At 36.8% G+C, this 15226-nt stretch overlaps 5 protein-coding genes across 7 annotated transcripts in view; all 5 read right to left on the bottom strand.

Moving 5' to 3' along the window:
• The window catches only part of LOC18022078 (40S ribosomal protein S11-3), a 1714-nt gene extending 1258 nt beyond the window's left edge, over positions 1-456 (bottom strand). Inside the window, exons 1-3 of the mRNA XM_006404847.2 lie at positions 341-456; positions 115-154; positions 5-19 (exon numbers count right to left, since the gene is read on the bottom strand). Of these exons, the coding sequence (XP_006404910.2) occupies positions 5-19; positions 115-154; positions 341-352 (67 nt within the window). The 5' untranslated portion in view covers positions 353-456. The remainder of the gene's footprint in view (positions 1-4; positions 20-114; positions 155-340) is intronic.
• A 169-nt stretch (positions 457-625) lies between these two features.
• Positions 626-8157, bottom strand: LOC18022077. 3 transcript variants are annotated; one of them, XM_024158302.1, is made up of 8 exons: positions 7570-8157; positions 6860-6933; positions 2788-2923; positions 2299-2553; positions 2040-2213; positions 1842-1948; positions 1470-1720; positions 626-1385 (listed from the first exon to the last, which is right to left on the bottom strand). In XM_024158302.1, the coding sequence occupies exons 3-8, from the start codon at positions 2914-2916 to the stop codon at positions 922-924; spliced, it is 1380 nt and encodes a 459-aa protein (XP_024014070.1). In that variant the 5' UTR covers positions 2917-2923; positions 6860-6933; positions 7570-8157; the 3' UTR covers positions 626-921. The 3 variants fall into 3 exon arrangements, with proteins under 3 accessions (XP_024014070.1, XP_024014071.1, XP_006404909.1); XM_024158303.1 differs by having other exon boundaries at positions 6860-6921; XM_006404846.2 differs by lacking the exons at positions 6860-6933; positions 7570-8157 and having other exon boundaries at positions 2788-3110.
• LOC112087994 lies at positions 3636-4973 on the bottom strand. Its single transcript, XM_024158144.1, has one exon. The coding sequence runs from the start codon at positions 4971-4973 to the stop codon at positions 3636-3638; it is 1338 nt and encodes a 445-aa protein (XP_024013912.1).
• LOC112087993 (glutathione S-transferase T3-like) lies at positions 5631-6506 on the bottom strand. Its single transcript, XM_024158143.1, has one exon. It carries the CDS (start codon positions 6504-6506, stop codon positions 5631-5633), a length of 876 nt encoding a protein of 291 aa, XP_024013911.1.
• Positions 8158-8223: 66 nt separating the features above from the next.
• LOC18022075 lies at positions 8224-9646 on the bottom strand. The gene is made up of 3 exons (XM_024158304.1): positions 9547-9646; positions 9280-9470; positions 8224-9051 (listed from the first exon to the last, which is right to left on the bottom strand). Exons 2-3 carry the CDS (start codon positions 9467-9469, stop codon positions 8819-8821), a joined length of 423 nt encoding a protein of 140 aa, XP_024014072.1. The 5' UTR covers position 9470; positions 9547-9646; the 3' UTR covers positions 8224-8818.
• Between the last annotated feature and the right edge of the window lie 5580 nt (positions 9647-15226).

The raw sequence follows: 15226 nt of genomic DNA, 5'->3' as shown, positions 1-15226 counted from the left end.
TTACCAGATTTCTTCGAGCTGCAACATAATCCAATGATGAACTTGTAAGGGAATAGACTCTAAAAATTGTTGAAATCTGCAATCCAAAATGAGGTTTCGTGACAGTTTTTACTCATAAGAAGACTTTTGGTTGTTTCAGAAACGCCTTTTCCGTCTGTCACACATGAATCCAACATAGGAAGCAGAAAAACAATTATAATCGAAAATCACAGAGATCGAAGAATTCAAGAAATTTAATTTTTTTTTTTCAAATGATAAAAAAGTAGAAGAGGAAATGAGAGAGAGAGAGAGAGAGAGAGAGAGAGAGAGAGAGAGAGAGAGAGAGAGAGAGATTAGAAACCTGCTCCGCCATTGTTGAGGTAGCTACAGTGTCGAAAGTGAACCCCTAAACCTAATCCGCTTGTGGAAGAAGAAGAAACCCTAAGCGCGCAACTTGAGCTGAGAGAAGGAATCTGTAATAATAGTAAATGGGTTGGCCCATTATTTTATTTGAGCCCAACAAAGATCAAAAAGTCTCTGTGTTTTACATAGACTTTCCAATCTTCTTCAGCAATCGTTTCGCTCATTTGTTAATTCTTGAAAGAAGATTAGTTTGAGAAATCTGAGAAAGCAAGGCCAGATCACGTATAGGTAAATACTGAAGTTTACTCAATGTTTCAAACAAATTGGCTTTAGAAAAAAAACGCCATAATAAACACATTTCTGTACAAGGATTCATCATCAAACACAAAGTTCATCCAAATCCTCGTGTTTGGGTTCTTTAAAGTTTCAACACTTGCAAACAAGAGCACAAATTCTCTTGGTTACCCACAGAGAAAAACTTTTAATTTACAGCTACTTGTTCTCAAGCTTCCTATACTTGTTTGTCACCACAAAACTGAATAATTTATATATGGCGATGGTAGTTTCGAACCGTTATTGTTATCCAGTATGGACATCACCGTCTTCTTCTGAAATGTTGAACAAGAACTTTGGTAGGGAAGTGATCCGAGGAAGGTGTACTAACAAATCAGTGAACGAGTCTTTCCTTGACATGCCTTGCGTCTTGCTGCTTGAAGAAGCAGGATCAAGAACTCTATTATTGCCTTCGACTCCAGTCTCTTTCCCATCGTTTGTGTTTGCAGCAGATTGCAAGAGATTGTAGAAAGAATTCACCTTTGACATGACAGACTTCTCATCCGATGTGTTGTTTTCGGGATGCGTGTCACTTAACAACAACTGTTTCATTTCTTCAAATTCCGGGTTAGCTTGATCTGACAGAAGTGTAAGGAGATCGTTCATCGATATAGATTGGTGTAGTCCAGGCACTTTTATATTCCAATCCGTTGTATTTCTTGAGTTAATGGAGGAAGCACCAACTCCTTCGATCGCACGAGTATCCATCACTAAATTTAAGAAGAAAACGAGTATCCACAATCTTAGTTTGGCTGTACAATGACCTATGAGCACAAGAAAAGAGCAATATATACCTGAACTTGGCGACAGTGCGTCATGAGACAGGGACACATGTTCTGATGATGACTGAGCTCCAACAGGAGATGCCAAATTCTGAGATCCAGACACTGAAGGATCCTCAAATATAGATTGTCGTGAATCAAAGAAAGGTGAGTCTGGATTTATCTCTGGCTGTCGGCTTAGACAGAAGAGACGATGATCACATTGGACAAGCTTCTCGAAATGTTTGTTCAATATCCCTGGTGAACATTGCAGAAAATGTTGCCTACCATACCACATCAAATAAAAGCAGAAACCATTGTCATTTGAAGTCGTAAGTTATCTATATATGCAAATCACAGCTCAAGTCTATAATTAGAAACTAGGATACAAGATATGGTTCTTACTTGTTCATGCTGGCTTGACCATCAGTAAAATCTGATGTTGCCTGCCACAGAGTATGCTTTCTAGGCTGTGGATTAGTTTCCCTGAAAAATAACGGCCGCCTTGCCAGCTGAAACAAACAAGATGAAGATATATAAATCAAAAACTTGGTTATCTTTTGGTCTTTGAGAATGAAACGATCACGAGAATGCGTTTTATACCACGATAGTCAACGTTCCAGGTTCATCTTCCGGACAATTTCCTTTCAAAGCCATAATATCTGACCATTGAATCTCGATTTTGCTCTTAAGTCCTTGTTCCAACACTTCCCATACAAGTTTGTGTTTTGCAAAGTAACATTTCGCTACCAAATCACCTTCATACCTCGATTTATACTAACAAACAAAAACAGAACCAAGTCAAACTCTGGTTCCAAATCCAAACAGACTAAAAAACAATTTTTTTTTTTGAATAACTAACCTCCCATTGACCAATCCTCAGAACGGAAGCAGGAAAGTTGGAAGCTTTGAGCTTCTCAACGGTTCCTACAACAGAGGAAGCATTACATAGACTTTCTTTCTTAACAACAGAACCAACTGCAACACTTTGAGAAAGTCTTGTCTGAATCAGATCTTGCAAAGACGGGCTCTTCCTTAGGCTCAGTCCCAGAGGACTTGGCTCATCAAGTAGGTTAAATTTCATAAGAGAGACGCTTGTTCCATTATTGCTCCATAGCTGATTCGTTTCAAATCGAATAAACAAAAACTCCAATTCAGCAATTGAAGAACAACAAAGAAAACATACAAAATAATATCGTAAGATAAACCCAAACGCAAAATTGAATCTTTAGGAGACAAGTGGTTAAATTACTAAAATGTTTCTTAGCTGCTTAGAAACTACGCAAACACGTTTTTAACAAAAGAATTGGTGATCAGAATCAGCTTATTTGATTAAGCTGAGGAAACAAACCCTAGATCGCTTGTTGGGAGGACTGTGTTCTTCGTCAAGAAAATCCTCGACGATCTCCAACTTCACCGGAAACTTCGACGCCGGTTCAGCCTCCGGTCTGAGATTCCTCGATTTCATCATTTCCACCATCCAAAAACTGAACACCCAATCACAAAACCGAAACTGAAGGAGATCACAAAAAAAACAAGAATTATCTAGAAATCAATAAACCCTGGAGACGAAACAAGAGTAACGAATTTGATTTTGAAGATCTGAAAATCGCGAAAAGGACGCGATTGAAGAGACACGCGCTATCTCGTGTTTTGTTTTTTTATAGAGACTTGGAAAAGAAAGTTGAATTTCTAGAAAATACTCAAATTGGCCCATCGTATTTGTCTTTACATAGGAGGCTATTTTTGTCATTTGCTTTAAATGATTTTGAATACGTGGGTGATTCGTTGGCGGACACGCGGGTGTGTTTTGCATATTAGCGAGAGGTGGGTCCCTTGTTTTGCTTTTTAAAGATTGACGGCTATAGATAGAGAACTTGCCACGTGTCATATGATTCGGAGGTAGCTTCTTAAAGTATGATTATCAGAGAAACCCTTGTGGTTTCTACTTAAATAGTTTATTATTAAAATTGGAAGTAGAAATTTAATTAAAAACTTAAGTTTTTTTATGTGCATTGGAGAAACTAAGATGTCCAATTAAGATGAGTTTCCTATTTTTTTGTTAAATGTAAAAAAAACAATTATTTGAAAAGAAACTAATAATATTACATTTTTAAAAATTGAAAACAAGACAAACTTAATACAATATTTATAAAATATGAAACAACACAAATTTAACAATAAAACTTAATTTTAATATTATCCAAATTTTTGCCATATGTGTTCAACCAAATCCTTTTTCAATTGGGCATGAATATGATTATCCCGAATTCTATTCCGAGCATCGAACATATTAGCAATATTTGTAGGCATGTATGTAGAATAATCTTGATCCACTTGTGCATTTCCGTTTTCATCTCCTTGTTGAAATTCAGAGACATTACGTAGCGTGAATCCATCTCGTTCATCCTCTACTATCATGTTGTGTAGAATGATGCATGCTCTCATAATCTTTCCAATTTTGGCTTTATCCCAACAAAAAGCAGGATTTTTAATAATGGCAAAGCGAGCTTGCAGTACTCCAAAAGCACACTCCACATCTTTCTGAACGCTTTCTTGATTGGTAGCAAAGCATTTTGCTTTTTGACCCTGGGGAATTTTTATGGATTGAATAAATGTAGCCCAGTTTGGATAAATTCCATCTGTGAGATAGTAAGCCATATGGTACTCCCTTCCGTTGACAGAAAAAATTACTTTTGGAGCGTGACCGTTGATGATATCATCAAAAACCGGTGAGTGTTCAAGAACATTTAAATCGTTTAGAGTACCTGGAGGTCCGAAAAATGCATGCCATATCCAGAGATCATATGAGGCTACAGCCTCTAAAACGATGGTGGGTTTGCCAGAACCACGAGTATATTGTCCTTTCCAAGCCGTGGGACAATTCTTCCATTCCCAATGCATGCAATCAATGCTTCCTATCATCCCGGGAAACCCTCTCGACTCTCCAACAACAAGTAGTCTTCGAAGATCTTCTGGAGTGGGTCGTCTTAGATACTCATCCCCAAACAGAAAAATTACTCCTTCTACAAAATGTTCCAAACATTTACGAGCCGTAGTTGCACCTAGACGGAGATACTCATCAACCGTATCAAAAGCAGTACCATACGCCAAGAGACGGATAGCTTCTGTACACTTCTGAAGTGCTGAGAGACCAGGTCTTCCGGAAGCATCATTCCTCTGTTGAAAATAGGGAATTTCATTGCTAAGCCTCTCAACAATTTGCATGAACAATGGCTTGTTCATTCTAAAACGCCGGCGGAAGAGATTATCGGTATATGTTGCATTTTCTGCGAAATAATCATTCCACAACCGGTTGTGGCCATCTTCCCGATTTCTTTCAATATAAGCTCTTTTCTTCCTTGGATTGTTTGTCTCCTGCTGAGCAACATAAGCATTGTAGAGATTTTCATACGTTTGATCATAAATTTGATTAAAAGCTTGATCAAAATTTTGTGTATAGGCTTGCTCGAAAAATTGATCAAAGGGGTCGTTTTCAGATTCCTCATAATTGTTATTGGAAGACGAGGAAGCCATGACTCAAAGAAAAGAAATGGATTTATGAATCTGAAAATCGTGAGAAGAAGGAAAAAAAACAACAGACTTGGGATAGAGAATTCGTTTGGAGTGATGGTGGAAAAGAAAATGTTTTGGGTGTGAATTATATGGAGCTCGCTTGTCAAATTTATATGCAAAGTTGTATTCAGATTTGTGGCTGTCAAATTCATAAAATATATTACACCAAATTTACAAAGGTCCATAGACCACACAGTTTTTCTGCTATCTTTGCAACTTTCTCTTTGTTTCCTTATGTCACGGGCAGATTCTCCAAAAGCAGCTGTATTCATGTCTTTGTCTTTTCATGTCTCGAGGAGACATGAAACACCAATTCTACAAAAAAGGGACAGACTTGTTAAAACAGAGTACATTAAAACATAAACATGCATTAAAACAAACATCAGTTCTCATTGAAGGCTTCCCTCAACCACTAAACAGACTTCATTTAAAGAACAAACATAAATCCTCAACAACTAAACAGAGTACATTTAAAGTAAAACCAGCTAGATTCATTAAAGATGAAGGGTTTTAAAAACTGATACAACAAGGGATAAGTAAAAAAGATAACTAAAACATCATATGACAAATCGAACAAACATGACACAAAGAACAATCCTGAACCAAACATGACAAACATTATTCATTCAACAAGTCTGTTATCAGCTTCTGCTTCATGGCTTCTTCAAACTCTGCCAGGGACTCGTTCTTGGCGATGAGACGGTCAAGTAATGACATCTTCGACATTCTCTCTTTTATGGCCAGTTCCTTCTCCTTTATGCCCCACAGATCATTAAAACTGGAAACAGCTTTCTCATCAATCACAAAGCCTGCATTCTTCCCTTTGGCTTTTGAGGCCTTAACACCCGGAGGCCTGCTTACTGCTTGCACTTCGTCGGCCTCTTCATCTGGACCCGCCTGAGCTCCATCTTCAACCCTTCGTCGTTTAGAACCTCCATCGAATTTGTAGCTGTTCTGTTCACACCATTTTTGATCACTACGGAGCTCCTTCCAGGCGTGATCCATTGTGAATCTCTTCTTATTGTCATTGTAGTAAATCTCGTGTGCAAGCTTTAGAACATCATTATCGTTTTGGCCAGATGTTCTCTGCCTTGTTGCAGCTTCATAGGCACCACAAAATTTGCAAACTGCTTCATTGATCTTCTGCCACCTTTGTTTACACGCAATGGGCTCACGGTTTACACTCTCTGATGGCTTTTGGCTTCCATTGAAGTAGTCAGCAATTCTCCTCCAAAAGGTACCTGACCTCTGCTCGTTTGCGATGACAGGATCCTTCGATGTGTTGAGCCACGAACTAATCAGAAGCACATCTTCAGTCGGCATCCACACCCTCCTGGAGCTTGTTTCCTTCTCCTTCTCCTTGTCTTCACCGAGGGTTGAATCTCCATGAAACCCTTGAGAACAGAAGACCGGAGGCTGCGAAGATTCTAGTGGCTGTTGACTGTTCAACAGGTCAAGGAAAGGAGAAGACTGGCTGAAAGGATATGAAGACATATCCAGAAAGAGAAGATAGAGAGGAAGAACGACAAAGAAGATGATAGAGAACAAAGAAGAAGAGATGATCTTTTGCTTTGAATGATCGGAGATACAAAAGAAAGTGGCCTCAAGGTTCCTTTAAGTACAATTGAGAAGAAGGATATGCAAAAAGAAAACAACTGCATTCAACACCCACAACCATATCGACATGACAAGCATTCATGTCGATATGCAGCTCAGTCTAACCAGCTTTTCCTAATCCAATTACAACCTAACTAACCGATAAACTACCATTTGACATTTATTATTGTCAACCTAACCATTAAACTACCCAAACCTAGACAAACCTAAACGCATTTACAAAAACTAACCTGATATATTGGCTGGACTGGAGGACATGACTCTGGTGTATTTAAAGACATAAAGAGGTATCCTGCAACCAAAGCTTCAAACAAACAAATAAAATATCAGAACCAATAGTCAAGTATAACAACAACCGAGACATATGACTTCTTTTCATGTTAACAAACTCAATCATCTAAACCCTATGACTCTCAAACAATCGAACCATATCAAAGTCATATAAAGCTCAAGCAATAACATAAGTTTTCAAACTCATAAGTTTGTTAACTCATATCAAAAACTCATAAGTTTTCAATGTGCAATAAGCTCAACTCATATCATATCAAAAACTCATAAGCAAAAACTCATATCAAACTCAATCACCATCAAACTCATAAGTTTTCAATGTGCAAAAAGCTCAACCAATAGTCAAGCAATAACCTCGAGCATGAATCAAGCTCAAGCAATAACAAAATCTGGACATCTGAAGCAATAATCGAATACATATCATTTCGACAACCATCGATCCATATCAATCTCAAATCACAACACCTAAAACCAAATCATCTCAACAAATAATCGATTATAAACATCTATAACCATTTCATATGCATGCAAGGATTAAAACAAACTACATCAAAAACCCAAATCAAAACATCTATAAACTATGCCCAAATCGATTTACAGGTGAGAAACATCACTACGACAACAAAATAGATTAGACTGGTTTGTACTTAACCTTTTTTGTCGATTCGATGCAGCCCAAGATTGTTGTGGTGACGCGATTTCACGAGAGTTCGTCGACCAAAAGACACCAGCGATGATGCGATTTCAGGCCGCGATTGGAATAGAAGACGCCGCCGGTTAGCCGATTACTCTGCCGGATGACGGTCATCGCCAATGACAGATGAACATGGCGAAAGAAATCGCATCGACAAAGGCTTGTGGGTTATTTTTTTTCAGGCAAGAAGAAGAATGATTTTCACCAAAAAAAATTTTGCACCACATTTTTTTCTCTTTCTTCATTAACCAATGAAAAGTAGCCACGTCACAAAGAGGGATCGATCCTCTTAATCCTAAATTTAGGATCGATCCTCCTTCTTAAGCACGTTTTTTGAATTAAAAAAATACTAAAAAATGATAGAAACTCACATAGAAACCATTGATAAACATGGTCTTATCTAAAAGCATCTACATTAGTAAACCTCTTAGAGAGGTTCATTAGAATTTTATATTATTATTTTTAGGATTTAAGAGAAGAGATGAACTTATGCTTATTTTGGTGTTCCATTGGTGAACCCTTAAAAGGGTTCATATTAAATAAAAAAAATTATTTTTTTTTTTTTAAATGCAAAAATTTTTATTTTGCTAATAAATTTAATCATATATTTATTATAAACCAAGATTACAATTTATTACATAAAATTTAAAACTTATGAAGGAGGGAAGAAATGGTTTAGGTTGAAAGGAAGATTGTAGTCTTTATAATGGTGCTGTCTTTATAATCCAAAGTGTTGTCCAAGAACACTGCAATCTTCATCGCCACCATTGGTGAAGACAAGAAGATTATGTTCAAGAAATCATTGAACCAACCAGCTAGGGACTCGGTTAGTATGTGCCGGGTTTATTGCAACCTCAAGCATGTATAAAGAAGAAAACTCAAGCCTCTCAGAATTACTTGAGATAAAAAGTAATGTGGGGAGAGTGAGTGAAACCAAAGCCTACCTGACCATGAACATCACTACAGACCGTGAAATGCTTGCCACTAGGTACACTAATATCAACAAGAGAAGGCATTGCTAGCAACTCCTTCTTGTCACTGTCGAACATAGTAATTCACATAACAAAACACGTCAGTTAAATTGTTGATACAAACGCAGGACCAAAGCTGAGCCTCCATGGTACTTGCACCAAGATGAGGTGTGACCGTAACCCTCTCGTGCTGCACCAGCTTGCTGTCTTTAGCCGGCGGTTCTTTAGTGAAAACATCAAGAGCAGCCTGAGCAACGATACCAGAATCTAAAGCTCTCACTGTCCTCATCGATGACACCTCCACGAGCAACGTTCACTACCCGAACTCTTTTTTTCATCTTTCTGAAAGTTTCGTCGTTGAGCATCTTCGATGTCGTGGGTGTAAGAGGCATGTGTAAAGAAATGAAGTCAGCGGTTCCAAGAGCTTCATCAAAAGTCACTAAGTCCACACCAACGGCGTGAGCACGGTCTGCAGGTGCATAACTTATCTCATTGTCGAATAAACTTCATCACTCCCAAATAACTTCTAATATCATCTCTAAAGATACCAAATTGATATATGTTATAAGATTAATTTTGCTGAAACCTATCTTAAAATATCTTCTCATATTCACTTTAACCACATTCTTATACTTATTTCTAAGCTCATAACACAACCCCAAAGAGAACAATTTGATTAAAGTTTTATGAAACTTACTGTTAAAGCCAGAGATCAAGTCTCTATCAACATAGAGTTGCCCAGAAGGAGGCTGATGATAATGGAGAGGCATGAATAGAACAATGGTTCTCTCTTCGTTTACAGGTGCAGGCTCGTGTTCGTCCTCCGCACTCGTCTCTTGCATCGCCACATATGTTTCCTCTTCCTCGATTATCGGTGGAAATTTCATCCTGATGCATCCAAAACAGAATCTCGTAAGGATAACGATCAATTAAGAAAAGAGAGAAAAGGATTAAGATGAATTACGAGACGACGAATCTTTCGAGCAGAAGAAGAGAGCGAGAAATCAGAAAATTCCTCGAGGAAGAGAAGAGGAAGAGAGGAGAGAGTCGGGTGAAAAGAGGAATGAGATGCAAAAAAAAAATTTATCCCCCAAACACAACTCTTTTTCGCCCAATCACAAAACTACACGTGGTTAAGAGGCGGTATCATCAGCCTCTTCAGGACGAGTCGGTTCTAGGGCTGGACACATAACCTGGAATCGAATTTTTTATCCGAAACCGAACCGAAAATTCGGGTTCGGATCGGGTTTGGTTTAGGTGAAATAACCGAATGAATTTTAGTTTTGATATCTTCCGGTTTTCGGTTCGATTCGGATTAAATTCAAAAACCGAACAAAATCCGAAATTAAACCGAAATTCCATTCTTCAAAATTTGAGATCGAAAACATAAATTAAACCCGATGATTCAGATATTTTCTTCCCCAATATTCTCTCAAACTTGCCCGATATTCTCTCAAACCCTAAAATCGATTTGGGGATAAATAATATTTCAATCTGGAGTCTCAAGCTCAAAACCCTTTCTCTCCGAATTCTGAATCGTCTAGAATTCAATCTCAGGTGATTTTCTCTATTCCCATCTTTTTTTTCATGTTTGTTGTTGTTGAATTCGTTTTGGATTCAAATTAGCTGATTTGATTCTTCAAGTTTTTTATTTTCCGATTAAAGTTAGCTGATTCTTCAAGTGTTTGATGTGTTTTTTGTTTTTGGATTCTCCAAGCTTCTCTAGCTCGTACATGTTGTTGTCTTTGGTGTATAGTTTTGGGAGATATTTTTTCATTTTTTTTCTTTGAGTTCTTGTTTGTTTCCTCATGTTATTGGTCCGTTTGTTTGCACATGGAAAACAGCTGCTCTTGCTTTCTCTTACTGCCTTACAGCTGGTTTGATGTGTGAAATTTTACAACGATGTTTCTTTGATTTCTTCTTTGAGTTATTGACTTAAAATCAATTTAAACAAATCCATGTGCTTGTTAAGCTTTTTATAGCTATCGACTTAAAATATTGAAGTAACAATTTGTGCTCTATTTTTTCTAATTCCTTGGAAAGTTCTTTTTGTTGCTTACGTTGTGATGTATTTGAATTTCAGTATAACTATAGATTTGAAATATGCTTTTTTTGTTGCTTATGTTGTTGTGGTTCGGTTTCTTTGGACTCCTTGTATCGATCATAGATTCTATATTCTATATGTTTGTTTTGATGACTAACTGATGGAGTTATGGTTTATTTTTCTTAGATGGGTTCATCATCTGAACCAACAACATTTAACACCGACGGAGAGTGCATGCATGGTCCATACATAGATGTTGATGAAGAAGAGATTACGACACCTGCGAGTCGTGGAAAGAGAAAGCAAATGGAAAAAGACGCAGCTTCTCAGCCACCGAAGCCGATGAAGCTTCTTGATCCTCGGTCTGAAGTTTGGCAGCACTACACGAGGACTAAAGAAGACCGAGACAGGTGCACTTGCAACTACTGTCACAAGGTCTTTAAGTGTAAGACAGCATCAGGGACCTCGAGTTTGAAGAACCATCTTACAATCTGCAAGCACTTCCTAGCATGGAGAGTTGGTCAGATACAACGTCACGGACAATCTCAGAGTGTACTGAATACTTCTGGTGGTCTAGGTGTTGCGAGAGTATCTGAGGCAGTATTCAGGGAAGCAACGGAGGAGATGCTTGTGCTTGCGGAGTTACCACTAAGTTTTGTTGATTGCATGGCTTGGAAGCATTTCTGCGAAAAATGCAAACTCTACACGCCTCAATCGAGGAGGACGGCTACTAGGAACATTGTGAAAATGTACGTGACTAGGAGAAGAGCTCTGAAGGAGATTTTTATAGCAAACAAGCAACGTGTATCCTTGACAACAGACATATGGGTGGCTGAACCCACAGGTATTTTTTTTTTATTAAAGTGCAATCATCTTTTTGTTTGTTTGAAAATGTAACATCGTTTTTTTTATCATTCTAGAGTAACATCTCTTTCTCTTTTCTATTGAACAGGTGCTAGCTATATGGTGATTACAGTTCATTTTGTGGACATGTTTTGGAGGCTAAAAAAGTTCATCATCGGGTTCAAGCATGTTCAAGATCACAAAGGTTCGACAATCTCCTCTGTTCTCTTAGACTGTCTAGCTGAATGGGGTATAGATAAGGTCTTCTCTACAACAGTTGATAATGCAACGGCCAACTCTTCTGCTCTTAGGCGGTTTACGTCTGAATTTAGGTTAGGAAGTCCAGATGCATTTGTGTTGGGTGGTGACTATTTTCACGTTAGGTGTTGTGCTCATATTATCAATCTGATTGTGAACGATGGTCTAACTGAAATAGATAACAGTGTGAGTGCAATCCGCAATGCAATCTGCTATGTTAGATCGAAAACGACTAGGTTAAGTTCGTTTGAACTCAGAGTAGACTCCAGTAAGATGACACGGGGAAGCTTGCCATTGGATTGTAAAACTAGATGGAATTCTACTTACACAATGCTTAAGAAGGCTTTGGAGTATAGGGTTGCATTTGATAAGATGTCCAGGGAGGACAAGTTATATATTGATCACTTTACGGAGGAGTTAATGAGAACAAAAGAGTTGGACCTCCTTCTGCAATTGACTGGGATAATGTTGAGAGGTTAGTACGTTTTCTGGTTGTCTTCTATGATGCTACTCTTGTAGTCTCAGCTTCGACCACTTTGAACTCATATAAGTGTTATGGGGAAATAGTCACTATCCAGAAAACATTGATGAACCTCACGCATAGTATAGATAAAGATTTGGCAGCAAAGGCTAAAGTAATGTTGCTGAAATTTGACAAGTATTGGGATGGAATGAAGGGTTTGAACAAGATTCTTATAATAGCATCAGTGTTTGATCCAAGGAAAAAAATGGACTTAGCTAATATGTGTTTTGTGAGACTCTACGGCGAAGGCAGCAAAGATGCGAAAGAGCTCAATGCTTATGTCCTTATTGTTCTCCGAGCAATGTATGATGAGTATAGTTCTAGGTATGAGAAAAGTCCAAACACGCAATCCTCCCAGGCACAATCATCAGAGCACTCACAATCACAGGACAGAATGGAAGTGATGGACGATGATTTGGGGCTTGGATATGAGAGGATGGATTCGATTTACAAGGAGATGGTTGCAGAGACCAGAGTGAATGATACAAGGGACGAGTTAGATAGATATCTTAAGGAGAGTATTGAGGTTTCTGACACAATAGCTGGTGTAGAGTATGACGTCCTAGACTGGTGGAAGACAAGCAGTTCTAAGTATCCTATACTTTCACAAATGGCTAAAGATGTTTTGGCAATGCAAGTGTCCTCCGTCGCTTCTGAGAGTGCTTTTAGCACTAGTGGACGAATTATAACTCCATATAGAAGCTGTCTTACACATTATATGGTGGAGGTATTGATGTGTACAGAGCAGTGGATGAAGCAGGAAATTCGGTTTAAGAGTGAATCTGGCTTGGTGAAGAAAGAGCAAATCATTTCTGAATATGAGTATTTGGACAAGCTGATGAAAGGTATGTTGAGGTTATCTCTGTTTATTTGTATTCATTTATCACTTGAGATGTTTTAACTTTTTTTTTTCCTTGTTCATTTGTATGTCTAGAGTTTGAGTATGAAAATCCAATAGAAAAAGAAGACTGAATCTCAATATCACAATCACTTCAAGTCTTCTACCATCAACCATGTGTAAGTAATATCAAATTGTTATTATGGTTTTGTTCTCTTATGTCATTTTTTTTTTGTTTTTACATTAGTTGTGATCGGTTTTTGTTTCTTCAGATGCATCTTAGACTTGTTTTGGAGTTCACGAGTTGGAGACTAGAGTTCAGGGCAGAATTCTTCTAGTTCTTTTTTTTTGGTATTGTTTCTTTTAGTATGAACTAAGCATGTATTGGTTTGGAGTTTGTTGATTTTAGCTTTCATTTTTAAAAATTTGAACGTACTATGGATATTTTGGGAGATTGTCACTCAAGTTCTAAATTGAAGACTTTGAAGTTATGATTTTGTTAAAACATGTTTCGGTTTCTCTTTGTAATAATTCGGTTTTTTCGGATTTTTCGGGTTTACATAGAAATTTTAAACCGATTAAACCGAAACCGAATTTTTTTGGTTTATTTTCGGTTTCCAAAATTATTATCCAAACCGACCCGAATCCGACAAACCCCGAACCGAACTGAAATCTTTCAAATACCCGAATGGTTTTCAAAATCTAAACCCGAAAATCTGAAAAACCGAATAACCCGACCCGAAACCGATCGGTTAACCGAACGCCCAGCCCTAGTCGGTTTGTCAAAATTAGACCATTTTTCTTTTTTTTTTAAATGGTTTCTACCTAAAAAACTGGGCCATGAACCTCTATAAAACCGCTGATGGACATGGTCTAATTGTCTTTCTCCTTCTTTGGCTTTTGGTCTGTTTTGTCGTCACGTATGGTCTTTTTTTACCTCGTAGATTTTCCAACAAAATTATTAAATATCTTACATATATTAGAATGTATAATGTTAAAAATTTCCGACAAAAAAATATTGTTGAGAATTTAACACTAAATTAGTTTAATAATACTTAACACGTCAAATTTGAGGTTTAAACTATTTCATTGATCTCTAATATTATAAGTCTATAAGGAAAATGACGTGTTCTTTCATCAATCTTTTCAAATGGTGTTGATTAGACTCTGACTAATACAAGTCTTTAAATTCATATCCAAACCTTTGAAGTGTTGAGCAGGAAAATGGCTTTTTTCTATGGATATGATTGGTAGTTATAATTATTGTGGCTAAAAATGATCATATGTACACTGTCAGTTTTTTTTCTTTTTTAATTCTTCAGTAGTTTATTTTCATGTAATTAAAATTGTAAAACAACATTAAAAACGCAAATAATGAGAAAGTAAGGAACCGTTTAAAACCCTAAGGATGAAAAAAACTTTTCCAAATGCCTAGTGGAAGAAGACCATCCACCTGCTTTGATTGTGGGAAGATAATAGTGAAGAATTTTGCTTTTAAGTTTATTTAATTCTTGACAAAAACAAAATTGTTCCTCCTTCTACAGCCAAAGAGATTGTAACATGCCACAAGACACTAGCTACATATAAATTAGAGCATTAAACCTTATTAATATCACACTAGTGAATTTGCCTATGCATTGTGTGGGCTGATATAATTTTTTATTTTATTGTTTGAAAATTTAATATTAATTTAAAGTTATTTATTTATTTTTTCCTATTATTGAGTATATTAGTTTATTAAATTTTTTTAGATTTTAATGTTTGAAGATATGATCGTGAAAATATTATAAAAATATAGATAAAACATATTAGTATTCAAATAATTTAGTTTAAATTGTTTAAAATTTTTTGATCATTGTTCTATGTATTTGACATAGTTTTTCGAAGTACCGTACAAACTCATTTGAAGAAGAAGGAAGAGTTAAACAATTTAAAAAGAGTGTGAGAGAATTAGAAAAAAATCATTTATATATTTATTCTATATATTTGAATTCGAATACACTAATCTAGACATCATTCCATTAGACATTTTATTCATTGATTTTAAATTTTTACTAAATTTTGGAAACGGTTTGTTTTAATTTCTTTTTAACACATCATCAGATAAGAACCAATCAAAAATGACACATAATCGATAA

Source organism: Eutrema salsugineum, unplaced genomic scaffold (genome assembly GCF_000478725.1).
Source record: "Eutrema salsugineum unplaced genomic scaffold, Eutsalg1_0 scaffold_15, whole genome shotgun sequence".
Lineage (NCBI taxonomy): Eukaryota > Viridiplantae > Streptophyta > Magnoliopsida > Brassicales > Brassicaceae > Eutrema > Eutrema salsugineum.
Note: the sequence above shows the minus strand (reverse complement) of the source record. Positions and strands in the feature narration are given on the sequence as shown.

Excerpts from the sequence above, each read along its gene's own strand:
- LOC112087993 (XM_024158143.1), bottom strand. The coding sequence starts at position 6,506 with ATGTCTTCATATCCTTTCAGCCAGTCTTCTCCTTTCCTTGACCTGTTG.
- LOC18022075 (XM_024158304.1), bottom strand. The coding sequence starts at position 9,469 with ATGAAATTTCCACCGATAATCGAGGAAGAGGAAACATATGTGGCGATG. Across the intron at positions 9,052-9,279 it reads CTTGATCTCTGGCTTTAACA|ACCGTGCTCACGCCGTTGGT; the intron begins GTAAGTTTCATA and ends ATGCACCTGCAG.
- LOC112087994 (XM_024158144.1), bottom strand. The coding sequence starts at position 4,973 with ATGGCTTCCTCGTCTTCCAATAACAATTATGAGGAATCTGAAAACGAC.
- LOC18022077 (XM_024158302.1), bottom strand. The coding sequence starts at position 2,916 with ATGGTGGAAATGATGAAATCGAGGAATCTCAGACCGGAGGCTGAACCG. Across the intron at positions 1,949-2,039 it reads CTGGAACGTTGACTATCGTG|CTGGCAAGGCGGCCGTTATT; the intron begins GTATAAAACGCA and ends TGTTTGTTTCAG. Across the intron at positions 1,386-1,469 it reads CGCACTGTCGCCAAGTTCAG|TGATGGATACTCGTGCGATC; the intron begins GTATATATTGCT and ends TCTTAAATTTAG.